The sequence below is a fragment of the Archocentrus centrarchus genome, chromosome 7 (genome assembly GCF_007364275.1).
Source record: "Archocentrus centrarchus isolate MPI-CPG fArcCen1 chromosome 7, fArcCen1, whole genome shotgun sequence".
NCBI classification, from domain to species: domain Eukaryota; kingdom Metazoa; phylum Chordata; class Actinopteri; order Cichliformes; family Cichlidae; genus Archocentrus; species Archocentrus centrarchus.
The window spans coordinates 22,511,003-22,534,122 of record NC_044352.1 but is presented as its reverse complement, the minus strand read 5'-3'; the positions used below and the strand labels follow the sequence as shown (position 1 = coordinate 22,534,122).

Genomic DNA, 23,120 nt, shown 5'->3' with positions numbered 1-23,120 from the left:
CCTCCAGAGTCTGAGGAAATGGTAAAAGTCAAAGCTAAAATGGCTCTCTTTCTTTTTCCTGTCTCCGATCACAACCAACTCGAGAAGACTAAAGGACACATCTTAGCTGAAATCAAAGACAGAAACTGAAAAATGAGCTACTAGTTAAAAAAAAAAAAAAAACAGTTTGAAGAAATTCACTAACAAACAAACATGAGGTAGGAACTTTAAGTGTGAATATTTTATAGACTCATTTTATACAAAGGGTGTGGCTTTCTTCCTGCTCAGACCTTTTCTGTGGAGAGGTCCGTCTCGCTGTCGTGTTTCCTCTGTGTGAACACAATGGTGAAAACAGCGTGGGACCTGCTGCTGGTCTCATTCATGTTGGTGGCAGCTACAGTTCTGCAGGTTAGCACATGTGAGCATAGTTAGGAAACACAAACAATATCATTTCTGAGCACCTTAATCATCATACAGAATACCTTTAAAGGAAAATTAATTCCTAATTCTTAGTCTTGGCTATTACTAGCGCTATCATCAATGGGTTTTACACCTATTAGAGTGAACTTAGTGTAAAGGATTACTTTGTGCAGCGGAGGTGGATAATAACGCGAGGACACCAAACACAAATACATGAGGAGTGCTCAGAGGGATAGTCACAGGGGAGATATGGGCTTTACACAGCATGTTCTAGAAATAAGCCTTCTGAGTCAGCACAGTCAGATTAAGGCAGGGTTCACTCCTCCTCATATGAGCACATGCACATTTCATTGAAAAATACTCATTACCTACCAGGTCACTCTTGACATGCTATTATATATATTTTTATAAAAAGTTAGGGAGGCAACACAGGGAAGGTCCTGCTGTTTAACTGTTCAATAAGAACATTTTCTGATCCAAAACAGATTCTTATCTTTTACCATCCTGACTGACTGTTGCCTATCACATCATCACAGCTGTTGCCATCACTTTAACTCCCCCTCCTTCCGGGGATCTCAGCATGATCCCGGGGCTTAGCTCACCTGGCCTTGTTGCCTGCATCCATTAGATCAGCAATGTCTGTGTAGGAGGTGACAGCTAGCTTGGACAGATCCTCTACATAGGGACCCAGCAGCGGGTGTTCTCGGACTCGCAGGTTCCCTTTGTTCTTGGGATTGAGCAAATCTCGGACACGCTCACAGTAGATCTCCATGTAACTGACCTGGAAACAATTTCACAAGTGCTGAGAGTCATTTCATGCCCCCCCCCACGTTGAATATATCAAGCTAAGATTATGCAGCTCTGCACAATGAAGAGACATTATTACACAGGAGCCGAGGTATTTTCGTGCATAAATTAAGATAACATAAGGTAAGATATACTTTATTAATCCCAGATTTGGGAAATTCTGTACACCAGCTCCAGAACAGAATCACATCTCAACTTCACAATCAAACTTTTGTTTTCTAGTTTGACTGGCAGGGATTTAGAAAGAAAACCCTGAAATATGAGACTGATATCTGGGAAATGGTGAATAAAGAGAAGCCAACATGAAAGTTAGAAGCAGAAGTTAAAGGCAGGGATTACAGATGCCAAAGCAGTCTGAGACTCACCTCTACTGAGTAGGAGAGATCCTCTTTGTTGTTGTCCTCATTAATTTTCTCAAACAGATCTTCACATAGCTGAGAGGCAGAGAAACGACATATTTTAGTTCAAATTAATGAGATGCAGAGAAGTAAAGGGAGTAACAAATAGCAATGACAAAAAAAAACAACTTTTGCAGTATAAATTGAATCTAATCTAAAATTGTAAACAGCATTTTTAAAGATGTTACAGGTCTGCTTTTTATTTGAGGAATCTTAGTTGTAATGAAGGACATCTTAATTTTATTTATTCCTTAATTAGAAATTGGAAGCAACAGGCTCCTGTAGCTTTGAAGCTGAGGGATGGTTGCAAAACATCCCAGGCTCACATTGCCCGGATGAACATCTAACGTATTTACTACTAGGTCATATGTCAATCAGCTGTATCCTCCTCTTTCATCAGGAGTTGGTTTAATTGCTTGCCTAGAAATTGAGAAATGTTTATCTAGGGTCCTGTAACTTCATCTCGCCAGCAAAGCTGAAGTTGCCAAATGTCATTCACTTTCTATGGTCTCTGGATGGCACATAACTGGAAATTGCTTCTGGTGTGTTCGCAGCTTAAAGGACAGGATGTTTCAGTTCTTCTATTTTAAACACTTTTAGTGTTTAGTGAGACTTGTCATCAAGATAAAGACCATCTGGCAATCTGATCAAAGGAGGGGAAAGGGCCAACAATCAGACCTTTGGGGGAGATCACCTTTGTCACTAAATGTATTGTTATAATGTATAAGACCCTATATGCAAGACTTTTTCAGGTTTTCATCAATGTAAAAGACACTAAATGTAATTCTTCCAGGGGCCCGGTGGGCTAAGATGTGTACCATGCATAGACTTATGACAAGAATAATTAGTAGAGACAAACCACACACTACAGAAAATGATCAGGACTTAGCAGTTTGTGAGTTGTCCTATACATTCAAAGCTCTAAATGAACAGGAATATTAAACAGACTGCAAGACAAGGGACTGCATTATTAGTCTTAGTCTCTGCATTGCAGAGAATGCTGAATGATGTTTTGTTGAACAAACCATGGGAATGATTCCTTCCTGCCCCTCCTCCTGCTTCCCCATCATGGTGTAGGATTTGCCAGCTCCTGTCTGGCCATAAGCAAAGATGCAGACATTATAACCCTCAAAAGCATGCGCCAGCATTTCCTTGCCGATGTCATTGTACACACGGTTCTGTGAGGCAAAGGAGGGGTCATCGGGCTGTAAAAAAAAAAAGGAAAAAAAAATACATTTAAATCTATGTATGATCACAATAAGATCTGTAGATTTTCTTTGCTTTTAGTAATTAGAGGTAAAACTCACAGAGGTATGAGACCAGTAGGAGTAATCAAAACTGAAGGTCTTTGCTGGTTCCTTTGGGGCTTTGGGGTTGAGGATAGCTGTGGAGGAGGAAAAAAATTAGAAATGTGGTTGATATTTTCTGGTCTGAAAGTCAAAGTGGCACAAAAACTACTCCCATGTTAATTTATGATATGTTTTCTACAGAATTACTCATTTTTTAAATTGTGTTCCTCCCACCAAAAGCAGCTTCTGTACTCTAACTTTAATCAAGTGGTAAGTGAACTTACAAGTTCCTATCCAGTCCTTGTGCTTTCCTTTTTTCTTGTGTCCTCTTTATTTCTTTATGTTTCTTTTCTAAGTAAATAAATAAATCTGTATACTATTAATATTTTAAACTGAGTTACTAAATCGACCCAAATGATACAGTATTTATTCTTATCTTGGTTGGCAGATAGCATTTACCTCAGGTTCCTGTTCCTCAATCAGAGGGATATATTTGGCGATGCAAGTCACATGAAACAGTGACTGATTATAAGATACTGGCTTCTTCTTCTTTCTTTTTTTTTCTTTTTTTTGAGAACCGCAGCTGTTGCCTAAAGTTCTGCCAAACATGCTGTCTTTAACCACTGTCTTAATTTATCATTTAGATATTAACGATATCTAAAATATTGCCGTTTGAATGAAAAACACAGCCTGTCTCAATGACTCCAGTTCACCTGCTCTCTCTCTGCACAGTAATCAGTCATTCCCTGTGGCTACACAGAAAATTTTTAATGAACAGAAATCTGCTGCCATGTCTGGCATGTCACGCTCTTCAACCATGTTGGTTGGTACCCCCGGTGACAAGTGTACTAGCATTCACACTGGATACATGACAGAGAGAAAGCAGGATGTTAATTGACTATATAATGATAAATGTAGAAATCCCCCTCTTAGACAAACTGCACTTCAGGGTATAAAGTTGCCTTGTTGGGGGAGACAAATGCATACCACCACCTTTAGAACTGAGGGGGAAGTGGAAGAGGAAGGAGCGAGAAAAAGGCTAGTGAAAGAAGGGTTTGGAGAGACTGTAAGTAATGTGAGTGCTCAAGGCCCTAGCAACAGTCCAAACAGATCAACAATAGAAACCGACGGCAGGACAAAAGGAAAAACTATCTGCATCTTAGTAAGAACAATACAATCTATGGACATAAGTATTCTCAGTCTGTCCAGGGACGTCTGCAGTACCAGTCACAAAGGAATAATTAGCTTTGTCTGATGTCCTGTTCTGTGCTTGTGGGCAAATTAAAGGCAGGTTTGGCTCCTCGACATGAGGATGCTTGAGAGGCTTTTGCATCAAGATGTCGCCAGCAGAGTGGCTTATGTGCTCAGAGGATTTCAGCTCGCTTATCAATAATGCAGGAGATGTGGAGAGACAGGGATTGCATATCGCCCTCCACGGGTCACATGCTGACAGAAAAGCACAGCATGTCCTCAGAAACCTGAACACTTACTGTTTCAGGCTAAATATGCGATGATTAAAGCAGCAGCTATTGCACTGAAACACATATGGATTTGTGCAAAAATAATGCATTGGTTTGTGCAGTCCACAATCTTTGAACAGGTTAAGGTGCACAGGCGAAGTAGCAGCTTCCATATTGGGCACTGGAAGGGGATACAGCAAGACAGGCGGCTAAATAAATCCCAATTTCACCTTTGACCTGCCTCCAAAGGGAAATTGGAGACTGGGAATGAAGAAATGAAGGCGGATTTAAGTTACCAGTGCCCCCATTCACCTTTCCTGGAACAATCTACAGTGGTTATTAATGAGGAAGCAGCCTAAGCTCTGATTCAGCATCAATGATGCAACTAAGCATTAAAAACAGAAACATGATGAGAGACTTCCACACGTGGAGCATTTAGACAGCAATATTCCCATTATAGGACAGAAGACTGATGGTGACAAACTCTGCCTTACAGGGAATCAGAGTTGTGTTTTAGTATAACAAAACATTATATGAGCTGTTTAATCACTGAGTCTATCAGCTTCCCTACTTCGATCTTGGACTCTCATTAGAAACTACTGTGGATTTTGTGGTGTAAAAAAAAAAAAAAAAAAGGTGCCCACATAGAGCAAAGCTACACAGTAGCAGCTATTGGAGACTTCTCAGCTCCTTAATGTGAATCATGCTCATGCAGTATAATTATCTTATTCAATAGCCCACACCACTGCTACCAGAACAGAGAGCTGGTTCACCCGTGTGGTGTCATCAGTGTGTCATAAGAGTGGGTCTCTCATGTAAAAGCCTATAAAAGTGTACTGAGGTCAAGATAAGAAAACCTACAACAAAAACAGGGCTGTAACTACTGCTGCACGGGCACATGGTAAAGGATACCAATGGCAACAGTTATACTGTTGCAGTCTAGCTTCTTATTTGCACTGTGTGTTGAAAGAAGACGTCTAATATTTGTTCACAATATTGGTCCGATACCCAATCCAGCTATTTAAGTCAGTATCTGTGGTACTGTGACAACAGTCGGATCTATATGAGAGCAGTCTGTTTTATTCAAATATAGGAAGGCCATCCAGTGTAAAACTCTGCCAAATCAAATATGCAGAGCTACCTATTGTGAGCAGCCAAAAAGCAGCTTTATGTGTTATCCTATGCTTGCTTTGCTACGGTATGCACAAGCAGGGGTGCACTGGTTCCTAGAAGGGGAGCTAACATAGCACGGAAAAAACTAACAGCAAGTGTTTGGATTTGGAGTTTTGAAGGAATTTCACACCAACGGGTTCTATTTGGTTGTTTCTTTGCAGCAGTTTGTGAACTTATTTTAATATAAAGGCAAACAGTGACCAAGCGGATGGAATAGATCGTAGCATTTCCCGTGCTGGTTTCTCTCACTCTCCCTTTCATTTTGGGATGTTAGGCTTAAGCTGAGAACCCACCAGCTTAGCCTGTGGGGGCAACGGACAATTTTTCAAAAGTTTCAGGTGCAGACAGCAGATATCCAGGCCAGGATTTTGGTTTCTGTCTGCTAGTCATTGTTTACAAATGTAGACCCCCCCCCCCCCCCCTCCCCACCCCAAAAAAGTAAATAAAAAGCTAAATTGTCACTTATCAAATGAATTTAGGCAATTGCCGGTATGGTTGTGAAATTGTGAAATTTTCAAATACCATTAAACCAAACAGGAACAAATGCTCACAGCGGTTTTAAAAGTCGGTTAAAAGTACGATTAGTGGCTAATAAAACAGCTGTGAATCCTCCTTACTCAATCTTCTGATGATATGATGCTAAAATTTTACTAAGACAATTATTAGTTGGCAATTAACCCTCTTCAACAGGGCGATTGTAATAACACACAATAATTTGTGAACGATAAACAGTATGTAACACTAGTTATTAAATCCTTCCAAAATTACACTGCGGACCAGCATCGTGGGGAACGCAAGTTAGCCAGGTAGCACTGCCGTATGTTAACAGCTGGGAGAGGCTCCTGCACTACATTCAAGAACAGTTAAGACAGATAGAGGAAGAAAAAGAGCCCAGAGATGCACTGAAATAAGCTGCGTCTGCTGTTTGGAAGTTTGGAAGAAAAAAATGAGACTTGTTTTGTTCCATTTTTGCTTGTGTTACTCCTGTGCCTGCTCACTGTTCAGGCAGCTCCTCAACACAGAACAGAGAACCAGGAGAGACAGAGATTCAGTGCTACTCGGGGATAAATAATAATAAATCCAAATGGATTCTTTTTCTTTTCTTTTTTTTAAAAAAGCTCCACTCTGCTCTGCTCCAGAAACATTAACACTAACAATATATTTATTTACATATTTATTGTCTAAGAAGTAGTAACCAATTACATTTATTTATGCATGACAACACATTCCAGTGACTTCAAAGTGCCACCACACTAAAAAAAAAATTATTTAAAAAAAAAAATTTTTTTTAGTTTTTTTTAACTAAAAAATTTAATTTTTCTAGTTTGTAAATAAATTTTTAGCAAAATTTGTTTATTGTTTTGAGATCAGCTACTACACATAATATACATCATTTGTAAGGATTTGAGAATTATAGTAGTATAGTATACAGTATATATTGTAGAAGCTGATAATCGTAGTACCCTAGGGAGCTTAGTAAGTTTGATCCAGATTGATTAACGCATCGGGTGGAGTTAGCGGACAGACATACATACATACATACATAGGCTACAATCATTATATTAAGGCTTCTCTTTTATGAAGACTTTATAAAATAAAAAAAATACATATATAAATATTTTATATACACCATATACTCCTGACAGAAAAATGTGCCACTGAAAATCATTATGAAGGCTAATGTGTGCAAAGTAATATTAATAATAATTGTAACAGTATGACATACCAAGAAAGCGTAAGAAACTCTAAATACTGTGATCCTGATTTCTGCATGCAGCCAAAGCCTGCTCGAGCGCGATTTGTCAGCAGAACTCAGGAAGAACTATAATGGAAACCAGAAAGCTTCCAGCATCAAAAACCTACAGACTCTACATATTCTTACTCATATCATACTTATGTGTTATACTAAAGAAAGGCAACAATGCTTAAATCAAATCCAGTGTTGCTCATGTGTGGATTTATTATTCCCACCCTTTTCCTCACAGTCAGAAATACAGCTTGTAAGTTTAATTACATACTCGCGATCAGCAGATACCCAAAGCCACAGTATCTGTAGGTGTAAAAAGGTTGGGCTGGTGTGTCCATGCTACCACAGCATATCCACATATATCTGTCAAACCACTGAATTTAACTTGAGGCAGAATGTGGAGTTTTATTCTCCCCATCTGATATGCAGTAAATCAGACGACAGAGTCCCTACACTCTGGGATGACATGCCTACACTTGCACCTACACATTTCATAAAGCATATGAACAGTGACTCGCACAGTGACTCGAGTCCTGACTGAAATAAATAATACTTGTAGTATTCCCACTTAAGAGTCAATATTCAACCAGTGTCACATCCTGAACTTGAAATGGCAAACACATCCTGCTGCCTCATAAGCAACGTCATCACTCCGTCTTTCTCATCCATGGCAACAGGTATAGGACCAGATTCTGGTTGCCATAACAACTTCAACTTGGCACAGACAGGGAGGATGCAGCACATCGCGTCCTCTTTTTCTCTCATTTCGAGCATTCACTGTTATTGCCCTCACAAACTAGAGATTCTTGAAATGTCTTACTCATAGATAATTGCAGTTATTTATCAAACACTGATTTCTAAGTTTAAATCATTTACACATCTTGAAACATGCAGACGGCACAGGAGACGTTAAGCCATTTATCACGTCAGCCTCAATAAGCAACGTGAGAAGCAACTTAAACTGCACAAAGACCTTTAACATGTCATAAACTGAAAAATATAAGAACACGAGTGGAGTAATGAATCAAAATGACAGTTTATCATTTAGAGGCACTGACACAGAAAGAATAGACTGACTGAATGTGTACCAGGAAATACCAGGGCACAAGGTGAGAGGATTTATCATCATCACAGGAGCGATATACTCAGTCATCATTAGGCTATTGGTAAGCACTGAACATCCATTATATAAACAGATGACATGCAAATCTACATACGTGAGGGACTAAATTGTCTCAAGACTCAGAAATTTAGTCAAACAAAAGCTACTGGATGGCATATGAGGGCAATTCAACCGTTTGCTTTTCTAAAATGCTACAGCTTTACATTTTCAGCTCCTAGGAATTTAGGACTGATAGGGTGCAAGCCCTCCACAGGAGCTCTCCATTTCAACGCAGGATGGATAGCGGTTAACTAACCACATCCTGCCATCTAAAGAACATCCCTCAGCTGGTTGTAGCCGGCAGACATTTTGTGCTACAGTGCTCAATATGGGGCCTATAATCCAAAGAGGAAAGGGGAAAAAAAAGCCCTCAGTAATTAGGTTGTTAGGAGGTCTCCAATCACCAGATGGGGACTAAAAGCTAGCCCCTTTCACCTGAGACTAGCAGCCAAGAGGAGTCTAAAATGGCTGAACAAATCGACCTCTCTCTTCCAGTAACCCTCTAAGGATGCGCTGACTGCTAAGTGAAGCTGATCGATGCCTATTTGGGATCACAGGCAAGAGATGAAGACATTAGGGTAAATGCACATGAAAACTCTGAAAGAGAAACAGATGAAGTGCTACAGGAACCCAGCCATACAGAGAAATAAGATCACTGCACAGTTAACATGTTGATTCTTTTAACAAGACTGCAGAATTTTAATAGTGTCCCTGGGGTCTGTGTGTGCATATGCAAGAGCATCTGTGTGATGTTCTTCTGAATAATATTACTTCAATCATTTAATTCATAACATAAAATTTACTGAGGAGTACAGACTGCCCTTTTCCACTTCATAAAAATATTGGTTACACCAGTTGAATTAACTAATTAAATAATCTTTTGACATGATAACTGCACAGGAAAATTATACTTAGTGATAAAAACAAATTATCCATTTGTAATAGCAGCTGAGAAAGACCTTCAAGTTCAGTGTACAACGCAAGAGCTCAGCTTCTTAATTCTTATTAAATATTGTCTGCTATAGTGATCGTAGCTTACAATTAACCATCACCGCATGTTTTTATTTCTAGTGATTAGATCTAGGTGCCCACAGCAACACTGGAACCTCACCAAAACAAACCTCATTTCAGAGAATCATTTTCTACTTTAGTAGAGATATGGGTCAAGAATGATTTTCCTCTCTGCTAGTTAATATGTATTAGACAAGATGGAAGCAAGAAAATTTAATTTGTTATTGTTCCAATAATGGAATTTCACCCAATAACATAATCTGATAATGTGGAGCATGGCGCAGATTAGAAATGCCACCCAAAACCCAGTCTGAGTGGTGATCTCTGTCCCCTTCTTCCCCTCTGCCATCTAAAAAAAGGTTTGCACTGGTTTAAAAAAGGAGACGCAAGCTAAAATGGATAAAAGATTACAGTTTTCCCTGTGAGTGCAACAAAATCTGCACCAGTCAATCTGCTGCGTCTTCTACATCCACAGCTGGTAGTGTTACACTGATGTAACTGGTACTGCATTGTTGGGTGAGCAAAAACCAAATGCAAACTATAATGCAAAGACTGACCCCTGAAAGACGTCAGACTTTGGTGAATTCTCGGAAACTTTTGAGATTCAGATTAATCGGCCTTACGTTCCTCTAAATCAGCAGCTGGTCTATATCAGCTGGTCCGTGGGCAGTTTCGGACTGCCTGTCTACTTGTAGAAAGCATCTGTTGTCAGATGGGGGCAGTGAAGAGCGCCCGTGGTTATTGTGCCCGTAGTTGCTTGAAGTCCCGGAATATTGTTGTGTTGAAGAGGACTTGGAGCTGATGGTATCCATCCACCAACGATACCAAGTGACACTTTTCACCATGCCATTCTTGGTGTAGGATCACAGCTGCTCATGGCTACATCACAGTTATACCTTATGCTAAAAAGTGTTCTATGAGAAATATAAATGTATAATGTTGTATATACAGGATGTGAGCAAATTGAAGCAAGGCTTGTTGAGCAAAATCCAATACCACTGCAGCTCTAATAGTGTAGTTCCGTACAATTTTACACCCGCCCACCTGTGTCAGTTTATGTATGAATGGTGAAGCAAAGCAGCTGTCGACCTGAGCCGACGATGTGAGCACTGCCACAGTAATGCTAATATAGCTGTTCACTCTCAAGTAGGAAAACTCAAGTCTGGATGGGGTACACGTTGAGGCGGCCACAGAAATTCCCTGCCTGTTGCACCCAGTGTATTTAAGAGTGTGTTTGATGGCTCGGTTACCAGGGCTGCAGCACAGGTGACAGAGTTGTCGCTGGATGCAGCTTAAAGCTGAGGGCTAAAAGTAGTGTCTGAGCACTGCAGCGCACATCTGACAAACAGCTGAGCTTGTAGCAGCCACAACACAGCACATACAACATCTCCAAAACAGAAACTAACACTGCGATTACCCCCTTGGATACGGTGATGTTCATGTCGGGTCAGAAGGGTGCTATGTTGCCTTTAATTTAAAAAAAAATATATATATATAATCAACACAGCAATATCAAGATGCCTCTGTTAAGTACTTCTAACAAAATTGCTGGAACTTTCCAGGCAGGCAGCTGAGTTTGACCCTTTAAAACAGAATCCATATCACAGTCATTGACTCAGACAAACTACAACAAACTTCCACACACATTTTCATTTGATCAGATGAGCCTCTACTTCAGAGGCATTGCTGGAAGTTTAAAGGAAGGAACTAACAGCATCTCAGCTTCTACTCAGAAGGCCGATCACGTCATTCTTCTATTGGGTGAGAGGAGAGAGGGGAAAAAAAAAAAGCTTAGGAAGACACTTGAACAAAGAACTGAATGCAGGGTATTGCAGTCGACAACAGAGCCTGCAAAACACATTAGGTAATCTGTTATGACAAGGCTTTATGTGCCGAGTCCCCTCTGTCACAATGACCCTTTTCACATTGCCCTACCCCCTTTCTTTTTTTGCAAAAAAAAAAAAAAAAAGACAGCCCCATTCAGAAAAAGAAAAAAAAAAAAAAAAAAAAAAAAAAACTCAATATTTTCACTGGAAAGTGACTGGAGTCAGCTAAATGAGCACGTGAAGAAACAATCGCGCTCCATTCAAAAGCGAGCTTTATTTTTACTGATGCTGTGAAAAAGTCACACTTGAAATGCATTCAGTACATGTGCCTGAAAATACGTTATCTGATGAAATGTGATCTCAGCAGGAAATCAGTGTTTGCATGTAGTGCAAAAAGGCCCCTGTTTACTTGCTGCTCATCAGTTATCACATAAATCCTACCACCTACCAAACTTAAGAGGATTTCATTAAAGCATTTTAAATGATAATGTAGAGAAAAGGGAGGCAATGGAGTAGGAAGATGCCCCCCCCCCTTAATGTGCATGCATATATGGCAACAGGCTTTCTCTTAATTCCTTGCCCCAATTTAGGATATCGGTTTCTTGATAAGATGGTGAAAAATATTAAATTATTGAAAATCTTGAATCAATACATTTTAGTGCACAAATGTCTAATTTTTATGAAAGTTTATTCCAAAAAGGGAAAAAAGTCCCACATGCATAAATTGATTATAGGTGGAGTTCCCTGTTTAGCTAGAAAGCATTGGGAGAGGGTGCAGTCTTGGCCCATGTGCCAGCTGTTCCAGCTCTGACGACTGTCTATTTATACAGCAGCAGATGGCAGTTAGTGGTTTGCATGCCGACAGACTGTCAGTGACAGGAAGGAATGGACGGATTTCAGCCGCCCCACCTTCCTGTTGAACTTGTAGCCAAACCATACATTGCTCCCAGCCCACAGACACTGATAGCTGGCGAGCACTGCGACTACCTCTTGATATTAGCAGGTTATGTGGACTCACTGAGTCTAGGATAACAGAGACTAAAGAGAGGCTTCTAGAAGCCACCAGACAGAGAAAACATGCAAAGCCAGCAGGACTCCATTCAGGAGCTAAATAAACACAGATCTACAACAAAGAGAGAGGGATACCACGCAGCCTCACAGGTGCTGGCATGTTTGGTTAAATAAAATCTAAAATGAAATAAGAATAAATTTACCAAAAAAAAAAGTTTCAAGCCTAATTGAGTGCCGAGAGAACTTTTTGTCAGTGTTTTCAGCCATTTTCACAGCCCAAAGAGACACTGCTTTTCCTGGATCAGGTCCAAGAATTTCATTCTTCTTGTTGCAGGTTCTGCCTTAAAAGGTCAAAGGTCTTTCCCAAGACAACCTGTGCCATAAAGAACTGTAGCATTGCCAGCTCAGCTGGTATATTCTAATTTAAAAATAGCGCTTGCTGTTTCAGCAGCTGAATATTTCCTGCATTAACCTTGGCACAATAAGCCTGCGGAGCTACAGGTGTTCAACTAAGAAAGAGGAACTGAACAGATTTCCAAATAAAGCCGTTCTTCCAGCATTTAAATCTGGTTTCACGATATGGAACGCGTTTATGTCAACTCAATTGAGGTCATCAACATTACGAGTTACAGTAGTGATGAATTAATGGTTTTTACAGACAGAACATGCTAGAAAAACATGAAACTACAGCAGAAAACGTATTAAAACATGTCTGCCCACAACAAGAGCGGCTGATTCAACTCCAGCACCCTATGACGTTAACATGAGTGCGCTGCCATAGAAAGCTTTCCAGATGTCTGCCTAAACTCACATCAGAATCATTACATCCTGGAGAAAGGAAAGCTTTTATGAGAAATATCATATAAATGAATGAATATGCATTATTTTCAATATTAAAATCATGATGGAATAGCATCTCAAGTCAGTTTAAAAACAGCGAGGATGCAATGGTTTAAACGTGGACATCAGCCAACATTCAGCTTATGGACCACCGGCCTGCGGGCAGATAACACGACATTCACGGATGGCGGTGGCCAGTGTTGTACTCAAAAACGAGGGGAATAAATTAAAATAAAAAACAAAAACAAGTATCAGTGCAGAAATCCTCAATCAGAGCATCCCCTCAGTATTCAGATTATTATATGGTCCAAGCATAGTGGGAACAACAGTGGAGACCAAGCTGTGTAGACACGGGAAAGACAGAGCCCCTACACTCACTGCTCACAACAAGCGCCCATTTTACAGAGCAGTGACCTGGATTTCCTTAACTAGCCTCCACTCAGCAACCAAAGTCTCACTTTAAATTTTCCCTGGCTTTCTTTAAGCATTATGACATCATGAGCACAGAGCAGGCACATGGATGGTGAAAGCCTCATGTCTTTTTTTCCTCTGGTGTCCATCTTTAAAGAAGAAAGAAAAAAAAGAAGAACAAAAACATAAAATCCAAAGAAAAGAAGAAGCTGCAACGCTTGTTTGACATGTTTTGTGATCAAAGAAAACTTTCAGGTTAAACAGAGATTGATGCCTCAAGTTACTGTCAGATGACTGAACCTTTCACAGAACATTTTTTCTGCAGAGAACAGAAGTGATGTGTGAAAGTGTGCGTGCATGCATGCATGCGTGCGTATGTGTACACTCCAATGATCTTAATTAGCTTCACAGCAAAGGATTCCAGTACCCAACCTAATCAAGGGTCAGCTCTCCTGCCTGATTAATTAAGGTTTCAAAAATATTATACCGCCAACCCCTCCAACTCCTGACTCATGAATAACACAAAGTGAGCATCATACCCACCAACAAGCTACTCGTGCTTGGACTGCAAAGCTCCCTGGTCTGCCTCTGAATTCAGCCCCAGACTGTGGGAGGAAACCAAACAACACAGTCTGGAAAGAGAGCTGTGTCGGTGAGGGCAAAAAACTTAAAAACACATTCACTCTCTTGAATGTGGGAAAGTCCAACCATTTCAGTCAGCTCGAGCATTGAACCAAAGAGCAGGGATGCAGAGCAAGCCAGGAAGTGACAGGACATAATAACAAACATGCCATTATCTTGCTTTTCTTTGCAGCAAGTCAGAGATGAATGGTGTTGATGCAGGCTGCCGGGAACGCCGCTGCATTTAAAGAAATACCTGCTGGTTGTGCAGTGTGTGCTGGTAATCAGCTGAAAGCACAACAGCATTTTGCTGTACTTTAAACCCTGAATGTGCCAACTGTCCTGTGCAGAAGTTTAATGTTTGCATTCTTCTCAGCCTCTCGTGCAATAACATGAGACAAGCCCAAACCTAAAGGCAGAGCCATAAAGAAATATCTTCAGTCAGAAGAACAAGGCGAGAGAAAGAACTGAACGAGCCTAAATCCAGAGATTTCTCCATTTCTGCTAATGACGGTTTCCCATTTTGCATTTTAAATAACGAAGTGAAAACGCAAGCACAGGCTTCCAATAATGACTACACACTGATAAATGTGAAAATAATGGCATTGTTTTCCTTTACTTTTAGCTAAGCTGCAAATACTTAATGCATTGTCAGCCTCGCTCATAATTATGACTGAAACCTCACGATCTACTGCTATGTGACGCTGACTCACGCTGTCCTACACGTGAAGTGCGCTCGTGCACGACTTTCAGAGTCTCTGCTGCGGCTGCGTCTGCACGCCCCCTCCCCCGCGCTCTCTCGAGGCAGCTCCTCTAATATCCCACTTTTTTCTGCAAAAGGCTCACTCAGATTTTCTGAGCTCCATCACAGGCTGGAACAAAGACTGAGCTAAAAGCAATAAGGTGGATGCAATTTAGCTAACAGGGGCCATGGAAACAATAACCCTCAGATGAATACCGAATGACTTTGGCACATTTCTAGCTAGTGTGCTATGTGAAGAAAATAAATCTCATGAGATCAAGAGGTATACTGGTTCTGTAGATGTACTGCTCTATGGCATTGAGGATACCTAAAGTTTAAACACATCTGGAGCTGGTCCTCAAGCCCTCAAGATGTGATTGAGAGTCACATCAATTAACTATGACATTTTCTTTCACACTGAATTTTTGGTGTTTGCAAAAAGGAGGTTTCTAAAGGATAAACCTCTTTGTTTACATGCATGCCGCTTGTAGAATTTAAAACACAAAGAAATGACAAAAACAGAAAAAACAAACAATAACCAACTGTGCAAAGACTAATTATAAGACTCCAAAATGAGCTGAACAAGGAAGCAAAGGCAGGTTACTTCAAAGAAAATAAAGGAAAGCAACTGGCCTGATCTGTGGCAACATGGAGAGTGGTTGGGTGATCTCAGTGAGATCCTCCCTGCCGTCTAAAGCAGACATCTGTTATACTCTTGGCCCCATTTTGTAACTCGCTCTTTGGGTTAGTAATTTTTTGGGCTTAGAGCCAAAGAAGACATTATACTGCTGCTTTCATCTACTTGAGTATAATATCTACAATTTAAGAAAAGTCCACTTATAGAACTGGAGCATGCATTATAACTGCCTGTGCTTTGTTGATATTAGTCACAACTTCCACATCAGGTGTGATGTGAAATGTTTATCCATCTATTCCATCTGCTGCAGTTTCTTGAGTCCAGCTGACTAGATGGCTCTGATTATTTACGAGTCCGTCTACATTCTAGATGTGGATTAAGTAATGGCATATTTTACTTTGTTCACTCTTTTCCCAACATGATGGGTAGCAGACGCTAACCAGACCTTAGGCTGACGTCAAGAAAGCTCAAAAGGAGGAGTGCATCAATAAGTGAGGAGGCATTTCCATCCATCTGTGATGACGCTGATACATTGCAGCAGATGTCTCTTCTTTGTTTGGATATAGCTTCTATTAATGACAGTCCACAGCTCTATAGTATCACCTGTGATTTATAATATATATAATATATTACAGCCCTGCAGGTAAGATATTTCATTAGTCTAGCTCAACCACAACAAGCATCTCTGTCCCCAGTATTTCTAAGTTAGAAATAATGCTCAGACTCTACCGTAGTTTCTGTGCCAAGAAATCCCACAATGCTTTGCGCCGCTGACATCAGGATCCCATTTTCTATATACTCTATGAGCCAAACAGCATGCTATCCTGAAAAAGCATATCACAAAAAAGTAGGTGCCAAAAAGCAAACACAAGTTGCAGAGTGAAAACCACAGGAAGCTCTGTCAGCTACAAAGCTGTAACCACTTTAAGGAGTTTATCACTTTCCCCTCTGACCTCAGCCACATCTAGTATATGGCAGCATTCAGGCTCTTCCTGATGTGGTAAATGGACGGGTTCTTCTACTCTACACGAGCACTCAACGCACTTTATACAACATGTCTCATTCACCCATTCACACATGTGTTTTCTAACATTTACACACACATTCAAACTCCGATGAATGCATTGCCACTGGCCACTGGGGCTCTGTGGAATGGTTTATTCTCAACTTAAATAAAAATGGAGCCATTTCATTTCAAAGGTTATGACACATGAAGAGCAGCTTACCAAAAGAAACAGTGAATCTTTATCCCGGTCCTAACAGTGTTGAGTACTGTTGTAACTGGGTTAGCATTTAGCGGCCTGCGTACTATTACACAAACTGACCCCATCTATACAAACCTCCCCAACATCTGCCTACTGTTCAGTTTCAATAACTGCCAATCTTCAGCATCTAACAACAATTTGCAAAACTGACCTCAAAAACTTTACAGGTTATCAGGGAGGGTTCACAAGGCCGGATATTGTGAGGTAGACCAACCACAGCACATGAGGCTTTTATTCATTCACTCAAGAGGTTTTAGCACTGCTGCTGCTTTGAGTACAAAGCTCAGAAGACAACCACAGAAGACATGTCAGTGGCAGAAGTATGAGACACAGTTCATCATACCCTTATTTTGTACCTCGGGCTTATTATTTGGTATATTTCATATGTCAAAGAGTCCATGAGCAAGATACTGAATCCTGAATTGCTCCCATTGCATACACTGGAGTGTCAGTGTGTGTTGTGTGATACAAAATGCTTAAAAGGTATAGAATAAAGCACTGCATTAATAGGAATTTGAATGAGTAAATGTGACTTAGCTATATGCTACTAATACAAATAACAAAGCCTGTAACCTTCATACAAGTTTATGTTTATGGACAGTTATGAGACTCAAACAGGGTGAACAGAAGAGAGCCTGTAGTAAGTTTGGGCTGTTCATTGTTGTCAGTTGCAATGTTAAATGTGAGTTAAAATGTAATAATAATAATAATATTCGCACAGTCTTCCTAACTTTAACAGAACTGTGTGGCTTTCTGTAAGACACCTGTCATGGGTAGTACTCAAAACTGGGTGAGCTGCATGACATGCATTTGTGCCTCTCAGCTGACAGTCCCGTGACACAGTAAACACAGTCTGCCTGTCCTTCCTCCTCATTAGGAGGTCATATTCAAATGTGAGAGGCTTCTCTGTACATTTGTGCATGTTTGGCTTTGAAACTATCTGAGTGATGAGGAATGTAACACCTCCGAGCGGGTGTATGTCGGTATGTATACACCTGCAAGGGTCACAAGGATTATGGCTTCTGGGCGTGGTGACCTGAGGGAAGCCAAGGGATTACTGGTCTTAATCAGGTCAATCAGCCCCGTCTGCACAGGGTATGTATGACTGCCCCACATCCAAACCCACCTTACTTCCCGCATGTTCCACCATTGCTCTCTTTAATAATTGCATTTCACTAACATGAAATGGGCTCGTCGTTATTTCTGCTGTGGTGAGAGCCTCCTCTTACTTGTAACTGACACTGGAGCTGAGCTCATTCCTCCCTGCAGGGTAAGGTCAGCATCCACTTACCTCACACTGAGAGGACACTCAGGAGAATTGTATCTGAAAGGTGAAGGTTTAATTGATGTGGTGACCTTCTGTTTGCCCTTGCAATTGGTCATTTTGTTTACTCTTAGCTTATGTGATAATAACATCCAGTTCTTGAAACTGTGGCTAGGGTAGACTACTGATAAGACATTAAAAACACTATTGTTAACGCTACACATCTAAAAGAATAATAATGATGCGGAAATATTCTGAACACAGGTTTGACTTCAATTGACAAAATGCTTGATCATAACACCTATTTGTGTGCTCTGCAAGTTCCGTCGATCATCTCTGGCTATGTATCGTGAGTGGCTGCTCACTGGCTGAAGGGACACATAAAACAGGAGTTACATAACAAGATGGAAGCCGATGTGAACAACACATCAGGCCCCAGATTAAGGCAGAGTTTGGGTATACTGGAGTTATTCAACATTTGGAGTACCAACACAAATCAGCAGGCCATCGCGTCACAGTTTTATAATTACATTAGCTCTGGTATGTCTAAGAGTGTCTCCTGAATGAGGCCTTTGCTTTGTTCCTGTCTTGCCTGCAGAGGCCTTGGATGCATTTCCTGCACACTGGATAATCAATTTCCTGCCCCTTTGCTCTCACCCTATCCTTGACAACCCTCCATGCATGGTGAAAAGGGGAAAGAACGAGAAAGAGACCGAGTTCTTGCGCCCGACCTGTCTTTCTCTGCACTGTTGACACATGCACACGGATGGGCACATATGCCCTTGAGCCAGTCACAACAATAAGGGGAGTGTCATGGCATAATGCACACATCTGCCAAACGCCTCCGAGCTGACCGTGCAACATCCCATTTCCGTCAGGCAGCCTTCAGCCCAATTTAAATGCAAGCAAACACCAAAGACCAGGGAAAACACCCATACTGTAGACACCTTGATTGGCTGGCTATATCACTGCTGATTCTGATTCAAGCAGCTTATCATATACTGGCAAAGGCATGACATAAAGACAACAGATTTTTTTTTTCATTAGGATTTTGCTGCAGCAGGGATTTGAGAAGTTTCTCTAGATGCTCCTACAACTTATTTCTGCTATTGTTCAGCCAGGTGAACTACCAACTGCTTTATAGCCACCTTTCATGACTTTTGGAAAGGCTAAGTGCCCAAAGACATTCAATGAATCACCTTGTAAAATTGTGGGGAGTCTTATATAGATTGTTAGAAAAAGTTCATTTGTTTTTGGGTGACACAGAATTAGATAATTACACACATGGACACAAACATATTACTGTCACTACCTTAACACATCAAAGCAAAATACTTGGCAAATGTAAAATTCACATGACTAATTCTATCAGTGCATCTTATTATTGTAAAAATCATAGAAAGCTTGACTATTAAAATAGTGTTCCAAGTGCTGCAACTTAAACTGCTTAGACTAAAAATGTACAGAAAGAAAGTGTGAGGGAATATAATGACCACATCAATATAAAGGTCGGATTATTTTTCAAAACCTCATGAACCTGTGCGTGTCTGAGCCATCAGGTACGATTCAGCCTCTCAGCATCCAAATCAGACAGCATTCTCAGCATACCATCTGCAATGAAGTCCTGATGAAGGGAGAGTATGGCCGTCTGCCAGCCTCCCTTTCTGCTCTGCAATCTGCTCATGTGATAGGGAGGTAGAGTAGGCAGTACTGCAGCCTACTCCTCTCCCTCACTCACACACACTCACTGACTTACCCCCCCAAAAAAAAAAAACTCTGCATATTCCTCTGCAGTTCTGCTACAAACCACGAGTCACCCTCCAGCTCCTTTGGGTGACATTGGCATAATGAAAACCCAAGGATATGGAGTAAAACTACTAGGGATTTGACACAAAGCTTCTCTTTGGTGGAGTGTGGGAGATAAAGGACAAGTGAGCCATAACTGCTGGGGACACTTGATCTTATGGAAGATTCATATAGGCTTAGTCTAATGAGGGCGATAAGACTGACAGACAAAACTCGAGGAAAATAAGAGCTTTCTGGGGGAGCATGTTTCTGCTGCCATGTTCCTTCTTGATACTGCGGGTTAATAAAGGTTTCCACACTAATGTCGGGGAGATTGTGCTCAACCGTCAGCTAAAATGAGACACATGGCACAGTCATGAGTAAGGAGGCAGCTAACACTTCACAGTAACAGATGACTCACGATCTCAAGCAAGCAGGTTGAATCATATGACTACAAACCACATTCAGGTCTTCTCCTGCTGCCCTGCTATTGTTTTAGCAGCAGTAGTTTACCAGAGTACATGCATTTTTTTCCTAGCAACTTTAAATACTGAGGAATTTTACAGCTCGGTTTTCACACATTCCACATTCGTGTACATGCCAAAAAAATAAAGTATGAACCTGCTGTGCCTCCACACAAAACTAAAGCTTAGGGAAGCATATTAAGTCCATCTATGCATCACTATCTTAATCATGGCCTTGAATACCATGTTGTCAAAAGTGAGACCAATCTGTTGATATTACACCATAAGATAAATTAGAAATTATATGTTTATTTTCATTAAATCAGTCAGCCTTTTCATTTCTACCTCAAACATTCCTGTTTCTTGTAAAAGAAAGATTTAAAGGAAGATCTTGTAAATAATTAACTGCCCATCATGTTTTTATATGCATCTAACAAGCCCTTCACAGATTGTTTGTATACACTCAGAGATAACTCAATCGTAAACTATAAAGCAGCACACACATTCATTATAAAACAGCAACTGTGTGATAAAGCCTAGCTGAATTGAGGGTGTTGGCAGGCCACGCTGTGTGATGACCCAAGGGTCCCCCAGCGTGAACCAACTAAGCGTTTCTCACACAGTCTCCTCTGGCATGCACACCCCTCCAGAGGAGGAGGAATTTCACTCTGTAACCCTTTTATTCTCTTTCAGGCTGTTTGTCCCCAACCGTCCACCATTCAGTCTGCTCATTCTACTGTTCTATGCTAAGAAGCCTGAAGGAGGACCATGCGGGAGCATGCATGGTACACCAAACCATTGCTGCAGACTGGACCTGCATAAAATCATAAATGCCTTTTTGTTCCTTCCCAGTTTGTGTCCGTGGTCTTGTGTGCATGCCAGCAGGCCACTTACTTGTAGTGTTGCCTTGCATCTGAATGATACATTTTGACTCCTTGCTGAGCTCCCTGGAGTTGAAGGGTCGAACTCGAACAGCGACTTTTACAGACGCTCCAGACATGTTTGCAGTTTAAGATCCGTGTCCCTGTAAGAATCCTTATGTATCCCTCCTAAAGCAAACAGAGAGAGAGAGAGAGAGTGTGCATCTTCTCAGTTAAAACAATAAGTGATGGTGACTCAGTGAAGCAGGAGTGTGTTTGATACCCCATTTAAAAAAAAAACACACACACACACACAAAGTGCTTGAGTGCAACAGAGCATAGCCTGTTTTCACTAAATGTAAATCAAACACAATGAAAGTGCAGCCCTCCACCCCCCAAATTTTCCAGTCATAACAGCCCACAACAAATATGGCCGACCAAACCCATTTAAACCTTTAATATTTTGTAAACAGCAGCCGATCCTACATTTAACAAATCAAACGGGAGATGTAAGATTTTATATTTATTTCATAAACCCACAGTCCGTGTGAAATACGCTTTAGCCGAAAACACAATATGAAGATGACAATTAACGGTTGTTGCACGCATGAAACAACGTGTTATTAAATCACCACACAACTTTCCATTGTGTTTACAGTCCATTTAAGCTACACATCCCGCGCCCGGTGACTACACAGCCCAAATATCCCATGTTTTTCCACGTCCCTGCAGTCAGCCATACTTGCCGAAGCATACGCCCATGAAATCCTATCTCCCCTGTTTGGTGCGGGCTACAGCGGGACAGCGAACCGAGGGCCCGTCTGCTTTACCGGACACTGATCATTTTGTGCAAACGGAGAGATTAAATTTCCCCCCTTTAAAAAAAAATTAAACTCGCTGATGTTAAAAAGTAGGCTAATCCTCCGCCGCTGCATGTTGTGGGGAATAATGCAAAGGGAGGAGTTGCATGCTTATTTTAGCAGCCCAGACTGGACACATTGTTCACATTTATCCTGTCCGGGACGGTTAAAGGCGTTTGACATTAAATCCTAATAGGTGCGAAGCTTCCAGCAGCGGCTTTTATATTTTTTATTGTAAGCTAGCTTTAAACCGTGACACGTTATTGGCTCGGACTTCAATACTTACGGCACGACACAGGCTCGACCTACAGTCTAACGGAAACAGCAAACCCACCACATACAACTATGCTTGTAAACGAATTATTATATGTACTTTAACAATTCAACACCTATCTATCTATATTTATATTTTTAAATGGTATCGGAACCTTGGCCACGTAGAGGTCCCCAGACTACCGAACGTGCACGGCTGTATTAGTCAACACAGACAACTGCTCCCCATCTATCTTTGAAACTAATCTGTAATAACAATCCAGTGCGCAACAGTCGTCAAAAATATAAATATTATTAAAGAGGATTTTACTCACGTTTGGAGACTCTTGCAAAAGACAACACCAACACCACCGGACTGTGGCGAGAACTAACGCTAGCTAGCGGGTGTCAAGATATGTTGATTTCTATCACAATCTGTGCGCAAGGAAACTGCTATAAAGTCCACTTCCGTGAAAAACACCCATTATAGCGGTATCCTCCGCCGGAAGGATCTGTATTTGGAAACGGTGACTCCTCTGACCAGCTTATTCTCCCGTACAGATGAACGGCGGACGCCTATATGCATACAAGCGAAAAGAAGAATTGATAGATTGCCTTGATTTAGCCGAGAGATTACGTCAACTCCCTCTCAGCGCGCTGACAGACAGGCTGATGGGCCAATGAGCAAGCAGAACCCGCTGACTAATGTTCCGAAAAGCCTATGGTGAGACTCGAATTCGGGAAGAGGGAGGGAATGGGTGGGGTCTCTCTTCTTTTTATTTTTTTCGACCGTGACGCCACACTGCAGGATTTCTCACTACCGCTCCCCGCAGGAC

The 23,120-nt window shown here is 41.1% G+C and overlaps 1 protein-coding gene across 6 annotated transcripts in view; it reads right to left on the bottom strand.

Moving 5' to 3' along the window:
• The window catches only part of kif1b (kinesin family member 1B), a 58,678-nt gene extending 35,647 nt beyond the window's left edge, over nt 1-23,031 (bottom strand). For all 6 annotated transcript variants that reach the window (XM_030733231.1, XM_030733232.1, XM_030733236.1 and 3 more), the window contains exons 1-7: nt 22,620-23,031; nt 21,207-21,361; nt 2,912-2,988; nt 2,630-2,809; nt 1,572-1,640; nt 1,002-1,180; nt 270-381 (exon numbers count right to left, since the gene is read on the bottom strand). In XM_030733231.1, coding sequence (XP_030589091.1) covers nt 270-381; nt 1,002-1,180; nt 1,572-1,640; nt 2,630-2,809; nt 2,912-2,988; nt 21,207-21,312 — 723 coding nt within the window. In that variant the 5' untranslated portion in view covers nt 21,313-21,361; nt 22,620-23,031. The remainder of the gene's footprint in view (nt 1-269; nt 382-1,001; nt 1,181-1,571; nt 1,641-2,629; nt 2,810-2,911; nt 2,989-21,206; nt 21,362-22,619) is intronic.
• Nucleotides 23,032-23,120: the final 89 nt, after the last annotated feature.